The sequence below is a fragment of the Haematobia irritans genome, chromosome 1 (assembly GCF_050003625.1).
Source record: "Haematobia irritans isolate KBUSLIRL chromosome 1, ASM5000362v1, whole genome shotgun sequence".
In the NCBI taxonomy this organism is placed as follows: Eukaryota; Metazoa; Arthropoda; class Insecta; order Diptera; family Muscidae; genus Haematobia; species Haematobia irritans.
Genome location: NC_134397.1, coordinates 103,202,742 through 103,219,730, shown reverse-complemented (window position 1 = coordinate 103,219,730; position 16,989 = coordinate 103,202,742). Strand labels below are relative to the sequence as shown.

Genomic DNA, 16,989 nt, shown 5'->3' with positions numbered 1-16,989 from the left:
ATTTGAATAAACCAACAAAAAATTTAAATCGTGTTAAAATTGAAATAATAACTCGAAACTATTAAATTGCTACAAAGAAAATCATTTCGAAAATAACTGCAACCAAAAGTACCATTTATACCACCATCGATCTGTTGTGCCATCACTGATCTGATTTGCCATCACTGACAATATGCAAGAGAATGACAGTCAAATCATAGTAAATTGAGAGTGGTCATGGACAGACATATAATTAAATAGTGAATAAAATTTGGTAAAAAGTGCTAAAAATAATTGTCTAATTAAATAAAAACATTGATAAACTACATAATAAATTTGTGTGCATTTCCCTCTGTGCAAATTCGAAAAGGGAAAAGCATTTAAAAACATAAAGAAAATAAATTTCTTTAGCCAAGGAATCTCCCAGACAAACAAGAACAAATATTGATCAACGGAATTAAAGGAAAGAGGGTGAGTTTTTTAAAATTCGTCTATTTTAATTCTTTATTGAGTTTTTGGAAAAATTCATGAGGAATAGACAATCAAATTTATAACAATTTCAACAAGAAGCAGCAAATCACCAAATTCCAGCAACCAAGTACCGGTGCATTACAAAAACAACAAACACAAAAGCAAAACGATTAAAAAAAGATGTATGTATATAAGAGTGGTGCGAAATCAATTCTACAGGAATAAAATATATTTAAGAAGAATAATGAAAAAATCAGTTTATTTATAATTTCAACGAAAATGATAAAAAGTGGTTAATAATATAAAGAAAATTTCGCGTCGTGTAATAAAGTGAAAATTAATTAAAGACAAGAATATTTTCATGTTCAGAATAAAATAACAACATTATCAACGGGCACAAAAGGAACATTTACAAAGCAAAAAGGTGTAAATTTATGGACACTAGAGAGTGTCGGCAAGAAATTACTCAAGAAAAATATATTTTTTTAGATGTAATGAAATTAATTAAAGTGGAAAATAATTGGATGAAATTCTAAAAACATAAAAAGTGGTGCACAAATGAATTATCGCGACGTGAAATATGATATACTAAAAATAAATAACATTGATGAATATTACCTTAAATATTTGATTTGACCTTTTTATTTTTCAAGGTGAAAAAAACGGTATTTTTTCAACATTCTGATTTTCTTTGACAAAGAAATACAAAGTTTTTTGGTAACGGTAAACGGAAAACAAACCAAAAAAATGAAATTTCAAATTCTTCACGAATATAAAATGGAGTATGAAAGAATAAATCGATGTGAAGAAAACGAAAAAATGTAAACAAAACAAATAAATAAAGCGATTAAAGGAAACGAAACTTCGTGATTTGCTATATGCAGATTGAAATTTTGCAAATAATTAAAAAACACAAGGACTAACAATAATTAAATTTCTCGTGAGGAGAAAATAAAATTTTTAAATTTATTGATCAGTCGTAGAGATCGTGGAGATCGGTTAAAATAATATATTTTTGAAAATAAAAAATTATCAAGATCACAACGAAAATCAATTTTCTTTTATAAAAAGGAACCAATGACAAGAAAAAAGGCGAAAATGTCAGCTCGTCGGAAATTTTCGTTTGATAATGTTCAATTAATTTCGTTCTGCGCCAAGATAGAATCCGAAATTTCAACATATAAGAGTGTAGCTACATTGGAAGTGAAGCATACAGAACTTGAAAGAAGATGGAATAATTTGTTGGAAAGTTTTGAAAATATAATGGCTGTGGCTGGTGAAAATAGTGATGATGAAGAGGACACTAAATCGTTTGACGAAGCAACTTCTAAATATCAAGAATGTAAAGTTAAAATTATTGAGGCTGTTCAAGAAAAATCTCAGCCAAGAAATCTTGAAAGCACTCGAATAGATACCTCCACGGTTCACCATGGTGTTTCCAGTTTGAAGCTTCCACCCTGTGACACTCAGCCCTTTGAAGGCGGTTATTCAAAATGGCCCGCCTTCCGAGATATTTTTCAAGCGGTTTTCATTAATCATCCAGGATTGTCCGATGCACAAAAATTGTATCATTTACGTAGCAAAACAAGGAGTGAAGCGTGGCAAATTGTACAGCGGTTCGATTTAACAGACGCGAATTTTACTTTGGCTTGGAATGCATTAAAGAATCGATATGAGAATACTAGGATTCTCGTTCATCAACAGATGAAAAAGTTTTTTGGCATTCAAGTCGCCCCTTGCGAAACGGCAAAGTCTATCCGAAATATACAAAGTTCCATAAACGATTGTGTTGCTATCTTTAAATCATACAAACTAAAAACGGATGATTGGGATCCAATTTTAGTGCACTGGTGCTCAACAAGATTGCCGGAAGAAACCTTGAGGGCGTGGGAAGATTCATTAAGTGATCACAAAGAGTTGCCAACTTGGTCACAATTAGATACTTTTCTGTCAAAAAGAACAGAAATGCTGGAAACAATTACTGATCTCAAAAAACCGAATAACAAAGATAATAATAATAGATCTCAAACATTTTACGCACACTCAGAAAATGATATGAAATATTCTTGCAAAAAATTTAAAAAAGATCACGCCTTACAACATTGCAAACATTTTAAATCGCTATCCCCCAAGGAGAGGCAAAAGTATGTGTATGCAAATAAATATTGCGCAAATTGCTTGTCAACAAATCACTTCAAATCAAAATGTACCAGTGAAAGAACTTGCGCAAAGTGTCAACAAAAACACCATACTATGCTTCACCAAGAAAAATTATGTAATATTTCGTCCAATCGGTTAATAAATGAAAACAGTAATAGTGAAAACGTTAGAAGAGACAGTCAACCTTCAACTTCTGGGCAGCAAGGAGCTGCGATTCAAATTCATATGTGTCAAAATAGCGGAACTACAGTTCTACCAACTGCTTTAATAGGAATAGTTCACGCTGGAGAAACATTTTTAGTAAGAGCACTGTTAGACGCAGGCTCTGAACGAAGTTTTTTATCAAGAAGAATTCAACAAAAACTTGGTTTACCAACACAACGTCATAATACGAAAATATCTGGATTGGGTGGAACCATCGTTGGAAATTCACAGCAATCTTGTCATGTAAATATCAAATCACGGAAGACAAATTTTTCCATGAACATCGATGTAATTATTGTGCCAAAATTAACTCATTTTTTGCCAGCTAATCGCGTAAATATTACCAAATTAAATAATATTTCTGATTTGGATCTAGCTGATCCATATTTTTATAAGCCGTCTCCAATTGATGTCATAATTGGAAGTGACTATTTGCCTCAAATTAACATGGAAGGAGTTCGGTTCGACGTCGCCAAAGGATTGGAAGCTAGACAATCGAAGTTTGGTTGGTATTTATCCGGCCCCATGCCAGTTAATGAAGTCAGAACATTTGCTACAGTCGTGCAAGAGTGTGACGACACAGCTCTTCACGAGCAGATGAGAAAATTTTGGGAGCTGGAGAATTTGAATGAAATTCAGCAAATTGACGAAAGTGAGGCGTATTGTGAAGATTATTACAAGAAAACCACATATCGAGAAGATAGTGGTCGATATGTCGTCCGACTTCCATTTCGGTCAGAATATCCACAAAATATATACCTTAGTGCATCTAAAAGCAGTGCAAGTGCTCAATATTTTCGAATGGAGAAAACATTGGAAAAGTCTCATGAACTTAAAAACGAGTATAATAGAGTTCTCCAAGAATACATCGACCTAGGACATATGGAGCCAGTTCAACATCGCGAGGAAAGTGGGCTAAAGCAATCAAGTTTCTTTTTACCGCACCACGCAGTAATACGTCCTGACAGAAAATCAACTAAAGTGAGAGTCGTTTTTAATGGCTCTAAGAAAACGAGTAGTGGCTATTCTCTAAACAATGTATTATTACCCGGACCTACATTAATTGCTGATTTAATGCAAATCATCATTGGATGGAGATTTTACAAATTTGTCTTCACAGGAGATATTGAAAAAATGTACCGCCAGGTGCTGGTACATCCGGAAGACAGAAAATATCAGCTTATTTTTCATCGCCCAGTCGAAAATGAAGCAGTAAAGACGTATCAACTAAAAACGGTTACATTTGGAATTAACTGTGCGCCATTCTTAGCTTTGAGAACGCTTATCCAACTTAGCGAAGACTGCAACTCAAATCAAATACTTGCATCAAATATTTTGAAAAATGAAACCTATGTGGACGATGTGCTGTCAGGTGGACACACTATCGATGAAGCAGTGAGTAAACAAGTTCAATTAACAGAAGTTTTAAATTCGGCATCTTTCCCCTTGAAAAAGATAACCAGTAATTGTCAGACTCTTCTCTCAAATTTGGCCCGGGAGGATCTTCTTGATGAAGAATTTTTAAAATTTGATGAATCGAGCGCTACAAAAACTTTGGGAATTCGCTGGAATGCGAAAACAGATACATTTTTTTATAAAGTGAAAGAAGTTCTTCATGATCCTAGCCCTACAAAGAGGCAAGTTTTATCAGTCATTGCGAGACTATATGACCCCCTCGGTTGGCTAGGCCCCATAATTGTGATCGCAAAAGTGTTTATGCAAAAATTGTGGCAAGACAATGTCGATTGGAATGATCGCATACCCGAAAACTTATATGATGAATGGAAAGCATTCATTGAACATTTACCAGCAATATCAACTTTAAAGATTCCGAGATGGATTGGATTTTCGCCAGGTCGTCGTGTACAGGTGCACGGATTCTCAGATGCTTCCGAGAAAGCATATTGTGGAGCTATTTACATTCGAGTTGAATGTGAAAATGGTGAAATCGCCAGCAACTTACTCATGGCAAAAACGAGAGTGGCTCCTCTTAGATGCATTACAATACCGAAACTGGAACTTTGCGGTGCTCTTCTTATGGCCAAATTGCTAGATTCGGTCAAGATATGTTGCGAATATGAGCGTTTCTACTGGACCGACTCTTCTATTGTGCTCGGGTGGTTGCAAAAATCCCCACAAGTTTTAAAAACTTTTGTATCAAATCGAATTGCAGAAATTCTTCGTATTTCGGATGTTAAGTCTTGGAGACATGTGAAAACCGAAGAAAACCCAGCTGACTTGGGTACACGTGGATCGACCCCACAAGACCTTCAACACAATTTATTGTGGTGGCATGGGCCACCATGGCTAAAAACTGCCAGAGAGCAGTGGTCTCCGCCGAGAACATTCGAACCTACAGAATTGGAAACTAAAAGAACTTCGAATTTACACATCCATATTTTCAACGAAGAAATAATAACTAGATTCTCATCGTTGCCTATAGCTCTACGAGTTGTATGTTATATTTATAGATTCATTAATCGTAGCAGAAAGAAATCTATAACAAACAAAATAACATTACAAGCCGAAGAAATCGAAAATTCTAAACGAAAACTTATTGTAATGTCACAAAAATTGTATTATCCACAAGATTACGAACTACTGTTATCAAAGTCACCATTGAACAACAAGAGTTCTATTCTTTCGTTGACACCATATTTGGATGAATTTGGACAAATTCGTATTGGTGGGAGATTGGAACATGCTGATTTAAGTTTCAATGAAAGACACCCGGTCTTAATTCCAGACAAATCACATTTTGCCACACTCCTTGTTAGATATTGTCATGAAATTCTTCTTCATGGCGAGCATCAGGTAATGCTTAGAGCAATAAGACAAGGATATTACATTCCAAAATTACGTAATGCAATACGAAAATGCGTAAGGACTTGCCGTACTTGTACAGTCTACAAGCACAAATTCCAAGAACAACTAATGGCAGATCTTCCACAAGAAAGAGTGAAATTTTCTCTCCCGTTCACATACACCGGTGTGGACTTTGCAGGTCCTTTCACCATAAAATCATCCCCATTGAAAAATGCAAAATTACTTAAAGGATATGCTGCAGTGTTCGTGTGTTTTTCTACGAGGTCAGTACATCTAGAAACCTGTTCAGACCTTTCAACCGACGCCTTCCTAGCAGCATTTTCACGATTTGTTGGAAGAAGAGGTTTACCAAAAACTATTTTTTCTGATAACGGCAGAAATTTTGTTGGCGCAAATCGTAAGCTTCTCCACGAACATTCTAAAGGGTGATTCTTTTGAGGTTAGGATTTTCATGCATTAGTATTTGACAGATCACGTGGGATTTCAGACATGGTGTCAAAGAGAAAGATGCTCAGTATGCTTTGACATTTCATCATGAATAGACTTACTAACGAGCAACGCTTGCAAATCATTGAATTTTATTACCAAAATCAGTGTTCGGTTCGAAATGTGTTTCGCGCTTTACGTCCGATTTATGGTCTACATAATCGACCAAGTGAGCAAACAATTAATGCGATTGTGACCAAGTTTCGCACTCAGTTTACTTTATTGGACATTAAACCAACCACACGAATGCGTACAGTGCGTACAGAAGAGAATATTGCGTCTGTTTCTGAGAGTGTTGCTGAAGACCGTGAAATGTCGATTCGTCGCCGTTCGCAGCAATTGGGTTTGTGTTATTCGACCACATGGAAGATTTTACGCAAAGATCTTGGTGTAAAACCGTATAAAATACAGCTCGTGCAAGAACTGAAGCCGAACGATCTGCCACAACGTCGAATTTTCAGTGAATGGGCCCTAGAAAAGTTGGCAGAAAATCCGCTTTTTTATCGACAAATTTTGTTCAGCGATGAGGCTCATTTCTGGTTGAATGGCTACGTAAATAAGCAAAATTGCCGCATTTGGAGTGAAGAGCAACCAGAAGCCGTTCAAGAACTGCCCATGCATCCCGAAAAATGCACTGTTTGGTGTGGTTTGTACGCTGGTGGAATCATTGGACCGTATTTTTTCAAAGATGCTGTTGGACGCAACGTTACGGTGAATGGCGATCGCTATCGTTCGATGCTAACAAACTTTTTGTTGCCAAAAATGGAAGAACTGAACTTGGTTGACATGTGGTTTCAACAAGATGGCGCTACATGCCACACAGCTCGCGATTCTATGGCCATTTTGAGGGAAAACTTCGCAGAACAATTCATCTCAAGAAATGGACCGGTAAGTTGGCCACCAAGATCATGCGATTTGACGCCTTTAGACTATTTTTTGTGGGGCTACGTCAAGTCTAAAGTCTACAGAAATAAGCCAGCAACTATTCCAGCTTTGGAAGACAACATTTCCGAAGAAATTCGGGCTATTCCGGCCGAAATGCTCGAAAAAGTTGCCCAAAATTGGACTTTCCGAATGGACCACCTAAGACGCAGCCGCGGTCAACATTTAAATGAAATTATCTTCAAAAAGTAAATGTCATGGACCAATCTAACGTTTCAAATAAAGAACCGATGAGATTTTGCAAATTTTATGCGTTTTTTTTTTTTAAAAAAAGTTATCAAGCTCTTAACAAATCACCCTTTACTTTTCTTGAGGCCGTAGGAGATAGTCTGAGCGCTAAATATACAGGGCAAGGAATAAATTGGACGTTCATTCCGCCGTATGCTCCTCACATGGGTGGCCTCTGGGAGGCCGCCGTAAAGAGTATGAAGGCCCATTTAAAGAAAATTGTCACAAACTGGAACTTCACATTCGAAGAATTCACAACATTACTTGTGAAAATAGAAGCCGTTTTGAATTCCAGGCCTTTATGTTCGGTATCTGAAGATCCGGACGAACTTTTGCCGTTGACACCAGGTCACTTTCTACGAGGAGCTCCTCTAACAGCTCCCCCCGAGTCACCAAGTATTCCCCCAATGAAATCATTGTCATATATCAACAGGTGGGAAAGACTGAAAGTTATTTTTCATACATTTAGCCAACGTTGGAAAGCAGAATATGTCACAGAATTACAGAGACGCTATAAATGGAAAAAAGTAAGAAATAACATAAAAGAAGGCGATCTTGTAATTGTAAAGGAGGATTCGCTTCACCCAACAGAATGGTGTCTGGGAAGAATAAAGAAAATATTCTTTGGAAAAGACAACAACGTGAGAGTGGTTGAAGTTAAAACTAAGAATGGAGATATCATTCGTTCAATCGTTAATATATGCCTTTTGCCAACCACTGACACCCCATCAATTCCAAAATTCAGTTCCGACAAATAATACTCCAAAGCTCAATAACCCAATGATCATTTAACGAACTCAAGTTTCTCATTGTATGTATTTGTCCTTTTCCTTCTTTTCTTCCACAGATCCAAATGTCTCAAATCGCAGTGAAACCGAGATGCTTCATGTGCAAACGGAACCATCCGTTGAAATATTGTGTAAAGTTCCGTAATTTATCAAACGATGCCAGGCGTGCCTCCTTGGTGGGTCAAGATGCCTGTTTCAATTGCTTTGGTTTCGGACATAGCCGTTCTACCTGTCCTTCTGTTAATCGATGTGAAATATGCAAAGCAAAACATCACACAATGATACATCGAGAAGAAAGTGAGATGGATTCGAGCATTGAAAATGTGCCTTCTACCCCGACGGAAAAACAACAAAATGTTCAAATTGAAAAATCATACGACCAATTGCCATTCTCAGTACGTATGACCACTTTTGAAAATGCAAAACCATATGATTGGGTTCCACAAGACGCCGACACACGAAAAGAGCTAGCACCCGTCATTCAATGTGAATTGGTTTGTCAAGGAAAATCACATACCGTAACTCTGCTATTGTACCCTCAAGTTCCAAAATCATGCCTATTGAAAGCTAATGTGAAATCTGCCTTTGAATTGGGTCCATTACGATTTGAGGTTGCATATTGTTCCTGTAAGATTTCAACGCCTACAGGCACTATTACTGAACGATTTGCCCTGGTTGACAAATTTCGGTTCTATATACCACAACCGTGTCATCGTCCTGATATTTTCAAATACGCTGAGGGTCGCAAACTTGCTCATCCTGAACCTCATAATTTTAAAATTGACGGAGTCATCGGTGGAGACCTTGCAGACAGAGTTATTCTAGGTCCCCTCAATAAACTTGAAAAGAATCCAAACATCCTACTACAAGAAACGATATTTGGATTGGTTTTCAGTGGCTTTTATGATCGCAGCAACATCCCGTTCCTTAAATCACTTTGTCCACTCATTCGTCGTGATGACGGGCCATTTGCCGAACAGCCTCCATCTTAAGCCCGGGAGTATGTTGAAGCCATGTTCAACAGCCGCTAAAGTCCCCATGACTCATTTTATGTTTAATTTGAATTCCTTTTGTTTTGTTTCTTTTACTGAATTTTTAGTACAAACTTTCTCTTATAATTTCATTTTGATCTCATTAAACTTAACGTATATATTTATCTATGTACATATATGCTAGGAGCATTCTTTATTTTAAGCGCCATTATAATTTTTAGTCTTTAAGAAGATCTCAATAAAGCAAGAAGCTTTGTCCGTGAATTCCAAAGAATTCTTGATTTTTTTCATTTCTTTGGGAAACACACCCTTTATCAGAAATCTGAAGAGCAGATTTCTTCACCTATACTAAATTTTAGGACAATCGGACTAAAACTGCGAGCTGTACTTTGCACACAAAAATACATCAACAGACAGACAGACAGACAGACAGACGGACATCGCTAAATCGACTCAGAATTTAATTCTAAGCCGATCCGTATACTAAAAGGTTGGTCTATGATTACTCCTTCTTGACGTTACATACAAATGCACAAACTTATTATACCCTGTACCACAGTAGTGGTGAAGGGTATAAATATGGGAAACGTTTAAATCTGAAGCAATTTTAAAGAAACTTCGAAAAAGTTTATTTATGATTTATCGCTCGATATATATGTATTAGAAGTTTAGGAAAATTAGAGTCATTTTTACAACTTTTCGACTAAGCAGTGGCGATTTTACAAGGAAAATGTGGGTATTTTGACCATTTTTGTCGAAATTAGAAAAACATATATATGGGAGCTATATCTAAATCTGAACCGATTTCAACCAAATTTGGCACACATAGCTACAATGCTAATTTTACTCCCTGTGCAAAATTTCAACTAAATCGGAGTTAAAAATTGGCCTCTGTGGTCATATGAGTGTAAATCGGGCGAAAGCTTTATATGGGAGATATATCCAAATCTGAACCGATTTCAAGCAAATTTGGCACGCATAGTTACAACGCTAATTCTACTCCCTATGCAAAATTTCATCTAAATCGGAGCAAAAAATTGGCCTCTGTGGGCAAATGAGTGTAAATCGGGCGAAAGCCATATATGGGAGCTATATCTAAATCTGAACCGATTTTGCTGATATTTTGCAAGTTTTTCGAGACTCATAAAATATTCGGATGTACGGAATTTGAGGAAGATCGGTTGATATACACGCCAATTATGACCAGATCGGTGAAAAATATATATGACAGCTATATCTAAATCTGAACCGATTTTTTCCAAAATCAATAGGGATCGTCTTTGAGCCGAAACAGGACCCTATACCAAATTTTAGGACAATCGGACTAAAACTGCGAGCTGTACTTTGCACACAAAAATACATCAACAGACAGACAGACGGACATCGCTAAATCGACTCAGAATTTAATTCTAAGCCGATCCGTATACTAAAAGGTTGGTCTATGATTACTCCTTCTTGGCGTTACATACAAATGCACAAACTTATTATACCCTGTACCACAGTAGTGGTGAAGGGTATAAATATGGGAAACGTTTAAATCTGAAGCAATTTTAAGGAAACTTCGAAAAAGTTTATTTATGATTTATCGCTCGATATATATGTATTAGAAGTTTAGGAAAATTAGAGTCATTTTTACAACTTTTCGACTAAGCAGTGGCGATTTTACAAGGAAAATGTTGGTATTTTGACCATTTTTGTCGAAATCAGAAAAACATATATATGGGAGCTATATCTAAATCTGAACCGACTTCAACCAAATTTGGCACGCATAGCTACAATGCTAATTTTACTCCCTGTGCAAAATTTCAACTAAATCGGAGTTAAAAATTGGCCTCTGTGGTCATATGAGTGTAAATCGGGCGAAAGCTTTATATGGGAGATATATCCAAATCTGAACCGATTTCAAGCAAATTTGGCACGCATAGTTACAACGCTAATTCTACTCCCTATGCAAAATTTCATCTAAATCGGAGCAAAAAATTGGCCTCTGTGGGCAAATGAGTGTAAATCGGGCGAAAGCTATATATGGGAGCTATATCTAAATCTGAACCGATTTTGCTGATATTTTGCAAGTTTTTCGAGACTCATAAAATATTCGGATGTACGGAATTTGAGGAAGATCGGTTGATATACACGCCAATTATGACCAGATCGGTGAAAAATATATATGGCAGCTATATCTAAATCTGAACCGATTTTTTCCAAAATTAATAGGGATCGTCTTTGAGCCGAAACAGGACCCTATACCAAAGTTTAGGACAATCGGACTAAAACTGCGAGCTGTACTTTGCACACAAAAATACATCAACAGACAGACAGACAGACAGACGGACAGACAGACGGACGGACAGACAGACAGACGGACATCGCTAAATCGACTCAGAATTTAATTCTAAGCCGATCCGTATACTAAAAGGTTGGTCTATGATTACTCATTCTTGGCGATACATACAAATGCACAAACTTATTATACCCTGTACCACAGTAGTGGTGAAGGGTATAAATATGGGATACGTTTAAATCTGAAGCAATTTTAAGGAAACTTCGAAAAAGTTTATTTATGATTTATCGCTCGATATATTTGTATTAGAAGTTTAGGAAAATTAGAGTCATTTTTACAACTTTTCGACTAAGCAGTGGCGATTTTACAAGGAAAATGTTGGTATTTTGACCATTTTTGTCGAAATCAGAAAAACATATATATGGGAGCTATATCTAAATTTGAACCGATTTCAACCAAATTTGGCACGCATAGCTACAATGCTAATTTTACTCCCTGTGCAAAATTTCAACTAAATCGGAGTTAAAAATTGGCCTCTGTGGTCATATGAGTGTAAATCGGGCGAAAGCTTTATATGGGAGATATATCCAAATCTGAACCGATTTCAAGCAAATTTGGCACGCATAGTTACAACGCTAATTCTACTCCCTATGCAAAATTTCAGCTAAATCGGAGCAAAAAATTGGCCTCTGTGGGCAAATGAGTGTAAATCGGGCGAAAGCTATATATGGGAGCTATATCTAAATCTGAACCGATTTTTTCCAAAATCAATAGGGATCGTCTTTGAGCTGTCCTTTGCACACAAAAATACATCAACAGACAGACAGACAGACAGACAGACAGACGGACAGACAGACGGACATCGCTAAATCGACTCAGAATTTAATTCTAAGCCGATCCGTATACTAAATAGTTGGTCTTTGATTACTCCTTCTTGGCGTTACATACAAATGCACAAACTTATTATACCCTGTACCACAGTAGTGGTGAAGGGTATAAATATGGGAAACGTTTAAATCTGAAGCAATTTTAAGGAAACTTCGAAAAAGTTTATTTATGATTTATCGCTCGATATATATGTATTAGAAGTTTAGGAAAATTAGAGTCATTTTTATAACTTTTCGACTAAGCAGTGGCGATTTGACAAGGAAAATGTTGGTATTTTGACCATTTTTGTCGAAATCAGAAAAACATATATATGGGAGCTATATCTAAATCTGAACCGATTTCAACCAAATTTGGCACGCATAGCTACAATGCTAATTTTACTCCCTGTGCAAAATTTCAACTAAATCGGAGTTAAAAATTGGCCTCTGTGGTCATATGAGTGTAAATCGGGCGAAAGCTTTATATGGGAGATATATCCAAATCTGAACCGATTTCAAGCAAATTTGGCACGCATAGTTACAACGCTAATTCTACACCCTATGCAAAATTTCAGCTAAATCGGAGCAAAAAATTGGCCTCTGTGGGCAAATGAGTGTAAATCGGGCGAAAGCTATATATGGGAGCTATATCTAAATCTGAACCGATTTTGCTGATATTTTGCAAGTTTTTCGAGACTCATAAAATATTCGGATGTACGGAATTTGAGGAAGATCGGTTGATATACACGCCAATTATGACCAGATCGGTGAAAAATATATATGGCAGCTATATCTAAATCTGAACCGATTTTTTCCAAAATCAATAGGGATCGTCTTTGAGCCGAAACAGGACCCTATACCAAATTTTAGGACAATCGGACTAAAACTGCGAGCTGTACTTTGCACACAAAAATACATCAACAGACAGACGGACAGACAGACGGACAGACGGACAGACAGACGGACAGACAGACCGACGGACATCGCTAAATCGACTCAGAATTTAATTCTGAGCCGATCCGTATACTAAAAGGTTGGTCTATGATTACTCCTTCTTGGCGTTACATACAAATGCACAAACTTATTATACCCTGTACCACAGTAGTGGTGAAGGGTATAATGAAGGTACTAACAACTAAGGTTTTCGACCTATTTTTAACAATTTTCATAATTGTTTCCATTTTTTCCAGCAAGATATGTGAAAAAACTACCTACGATGAATAAAAAAAGGATAAGTCAAAATGTCCAAACAGCGGGTTCAAATGAACTACTCTCTGTTCCACGTGTTCATAATTTTTATTCACAAAAAACATTGTATTAAGAACTTTCATCATAAGTTTTTATAATAAAGTACTTTTGCTTAAAGAAAGTTTAATTTTAATGTATGAAAATTTTCATAATAGTAAAACGGTTTGTTGTTCCTTTAATTATATAATTTCTCTGTACTGTGGAATGATTGATTTAAAAATAGTTTAGTTTTCGACATTTTAAAGATACTGTTAACCAATTTTTATTATCGGGTTACCCACAAAATAAGCAAGTAAACCAAAATAATACTGACTTTTTAACTTGGTAGGGGTATATAAATCTTATGGGGTTGTAAAAATGAACTAAACTACAATGTTATAGATGAACTAAAATTGAAGAAAAGTATAAACTAGACAAGTTAAAAAAAATCTTAAGGGCTAAATCATGGTCAATATTACTACAGTTTAGTTCATTTTGCAATGGAAAAGGGTTCACTGTTTTTTCAGTGTATGCAAAATTTCAGCTAAATCGGAGCAAAAAATTGGCCTCTGTGGGCAAATGAGTGTAAATCGGGCGAAAGCTATATATGGGAGCTATATCTAAATCTGAACCGATTTTTTCCAAAATCAATAGGGACGTCTTTGAGCCGAAACAGGACCCTATACCAAATTTTAGGACAATCGGACTAAAACTGCGAGCTGTACTTTGCACACAAAAATACATCAACAGACAGACAGACAGACAGACGGACGGACAGACGGACAGACGGACATCGCTATATCGACTCAGAATTTAATTCTAAGCCGATCCGTATACTAAAAGGTTGGTCTATGATTACTCCTTCTTGGCGTTACATACAAATGCACAAACTTATTATACCCTGTACCACAGTAGTGGTGAAGGGTATAAATATGGGAAACGTTTAAATCTGAAGCAATTTTAAGGAAACTTCGAAAAAGTTTATTTATGATTTATCGCTCGATATATTTGTATTAGAAGTTTAGGAAAATTAGAGTCATGTTTACAACTTTTCGACTAAGCAGTGGCGATTTTACAAGGAAAATGTTGGTATTTTGACCATTTTTGTCGAAATCAGAAAAACATATATATGGGAGCTATATCTAAATCTGAACCGATTTCAACCAAATTTGGCACGCATAGCTACAATGCTAATTTTACTCCCTGTGCAAAATTTCAACTAAATCGGAGTTAAAAATTGGCCTCTGTGGTCATATGAGTGTAAATCGGGCGAAAGCTTTATATGGGAGATATATCCAAATCTGAACCGATTTCAAGCAAATTTGGCACGCATAGTTACAACGCTAATTCTACTCCCTATGCAAAATTTCAGCTAAATCGGAGCAAAAAATTGGCCTCTGTGGGCAAATGAGTGTAAATCGGGCGAAAGCTATATATGGGAGCTATATCTAAATCTGAACCGATTTTTTCCAAAATCAATAGGGATCGTCTTTGAGCTGTCCTTTGCACACAAAAATACATCAACAGACAGACAGACAGACAGACAGACAGACGGACAGACAGACGGACAGACAGACAGACGGACATCGCTAAATCGACTCAGAATTTAATTCTAAGCCGATCCGTATACTAAAAAGGTGGTCTTTGATTACTCCTTCTTGGCGTTACATACAAATGCACAAACTTATTATACCCTGTACCACAGTAGTGGTGAAGGGTATAAATATGGGAAACGTTTAAATCTGAAGCAATTTTAAGGAAACTTCGAAAAAGTTTATTTATGATTTATCGCTCGATATATATGTATTAGAAGTTTAGGAAAATTAGAGTCATTTTTACAACTTTTCGACTAAGCAGTGGCGATTTTACAAGGAAAATGTTGGTATTTTGACCATTTTTGTCGAAATCAGAAAAACATATATATGGGAGCTATATCCAAATCTGAACCGATTTCAACCAAATTTGGCACGCATAGCTACAATGCTAATTTTACTCCCTGTGCAAAATTTCAACTAAATCGGAGTTAAAAATTGGCCTCTGTGGTCATATGAGTGTAAATCGGGCGAAAGCTTTATATGGGAGATATATCCAAATCTGAACCGATTTCAAGCAAATTTGGCACGCATAGTTACAACGCTAATTCTACTCCCTATGCAAAATTTCAGCTAACTCGGAGCAAAAAATTGGCCTCTGTGGGCAAATGAGTGTAAATCGGGCGAAAGCTATATATGGGAGCTATATCTAAATCTGAACCGATTTTGCTGATATTTTGCAAGTTTTTCGAGACTCATAAAATATTCGGATGTACGGAATTTGAGGAAGATCGGTTGATATACACGCCAATTATGACCAGATCGGTGAAAAATATATATGGCAGCTATATCTAAATCTGAACCGATTTTTTCCAAAATCAATAGGGATCGTCTTTGAGCCGAAACAGGACCCTATACCAAATTTTAGGACAATCGGACTAAAACTGCGAGCTGTACTTTGCACACAAAAATCCATCATTATACAGACAGACAGTCGGACAGACAGACGGACATCGCTAAATCGACTCAGAATTTAATTCTAAGCCGATCCGTATACTAAAAGGTTGGTCTATGATTACTCCTTCTTGGCGTTACATACAACTGCACAAACTTATTATACCCTGTACCGCAGTAGTGGTGAAGGGTATAAATATGGGAAACGTTTAAATCTGAAGCAATTTTAAGGAAACTTCGAAAAAGTTTATTTATGATTTATTGCTCGATATATATGTATTAGAAGTTTAGGAAAATTAGAGTCATTTTTACAACTTTTCGACTAAGCAGTGGCGATTTTACAAGGAAAATGTTGGTATTTTGACAGACAGATAGACAGACGGACAGACAGACGGACAGACGGACAGACAGACAGACGGACATCGCTAAATCGACTCAGAATTTAATTCTAAGCCGATCCGTATACTAAAAGGTTGGTCTATGATTACTCTTTCTTGGCGTTACATACAAATGCACAAACTTATTATACCCTGTACCACAGTAGTGGTGAAGGGTATAAATATGGGAAACGTTTAAATCTGAAGCAATTTTAAGGAAACTTCGAAAAAGTTTATTTATGATTTATCGCTCGATATATATGTATTAGAAGTTTAGGAAAATTAGAGTCATTTTTACAACTTTTCGACTAAGCAGTGGCGATTTTACAAGGAAAATGTTGGTATTTTGACCATTTTTGTCGAAATTAGAAAAACATATATATGGGAGCTATATCTAAATCTGAACCGATTTCAACCAAATTTGGCACGCATAGCTACAATGCTAATTTTACTCCCTGTGCAATATTTCAACTAAATCGGAGTTAAAAATTGGCCTCTGTGGTCATATGAGTGTAAATCGGGCGAAAGCTTTATATGGGAGATATATCCAAATCTGAACCGATTTCAAGCAAATTTGGCACGCATAGTTACAACGCTAATTCTACACCCTATGCAAAATTTCAGCTAAATCGGAGCAAAAAATTGGCCTCTGTGGGCAAATGAGTGTAAATCGGGC

At 36.4% G+C, this 16,989-nt stretch overlaps 3 protein-coding genes across 3 annotated transcripts; all 3 read left to right on the top strand.

The window, feature by feature from the left end:
- Window positions 1-214: 214 nt before the first annotated feature.
- LOC142240818 (uncharacterized) lies at window positions 215-9,350 on the top strand. Its single transcript, XM_075312562.1, has 2 exons — window positions 215-450; window positions 8,144-9,350. The coding sequence occupies exon 2, from the start codon at window positions 8,150-8,152 to the stop codon at window positions 9,074-9,076; it is 927 nt and encodes a 308-aa protein (XP_075168677.1). The 5' UTR covers window positions 215-450; window positions 8,144-8,149; the 3' UTR covers window positions 9,077-9,350.
- LOC142229953 (uncharacterized) lies at window positions 1,549-6,069 on the top strand. The gene has a single exon (XM_075300556.1). It carries the CDS (start codon window positions 1,549-1,551, stop codon window positions 6,067-6,069), a length of 4,521 nt encoding a protein of 1,506 aa, XP_075156671.1.
- Window positions 7,461-8,054, top strand: LOC142229945 (uncharacterized). Its single transcript, XM_075300546.1, has one exon. The coding sequence runs from the start codon at window positions 7,461-7,463 to the stop codon at window positions 8,052-8,054; it is 594 nt and encodes a 197-aa protein (XP_075156661.1).
- Window positions 9,351-16,989: the final 7,639 nt, after the last annotated feature.

What these genes read in the sequence shown, in the direction of transcription:
- LOC142240818 (XM_075312562.1), top strand. Translation starts at nt 8,150, where the DNA reads ATGTCTCAAATCGCAGTGAAACCGAGATGCTTCATGTGCAAACGGAAC.
- LOC142229953 (XM_075300556.1), top strand. Translation starts at nt 1,549, where the DNA reads ATGTCAGCTCGTCGGAAATTTTCGTTTGATAATGTTCAATTAATTTCG.
- LOC142229945 (XM_075300546.1), top strand. Translation starts at nt 7,461, where the DNA reads ATGGGTGGCCTCTGGGAGGCCGCCGTAAAGAGTATGAAGGCCCATTTA.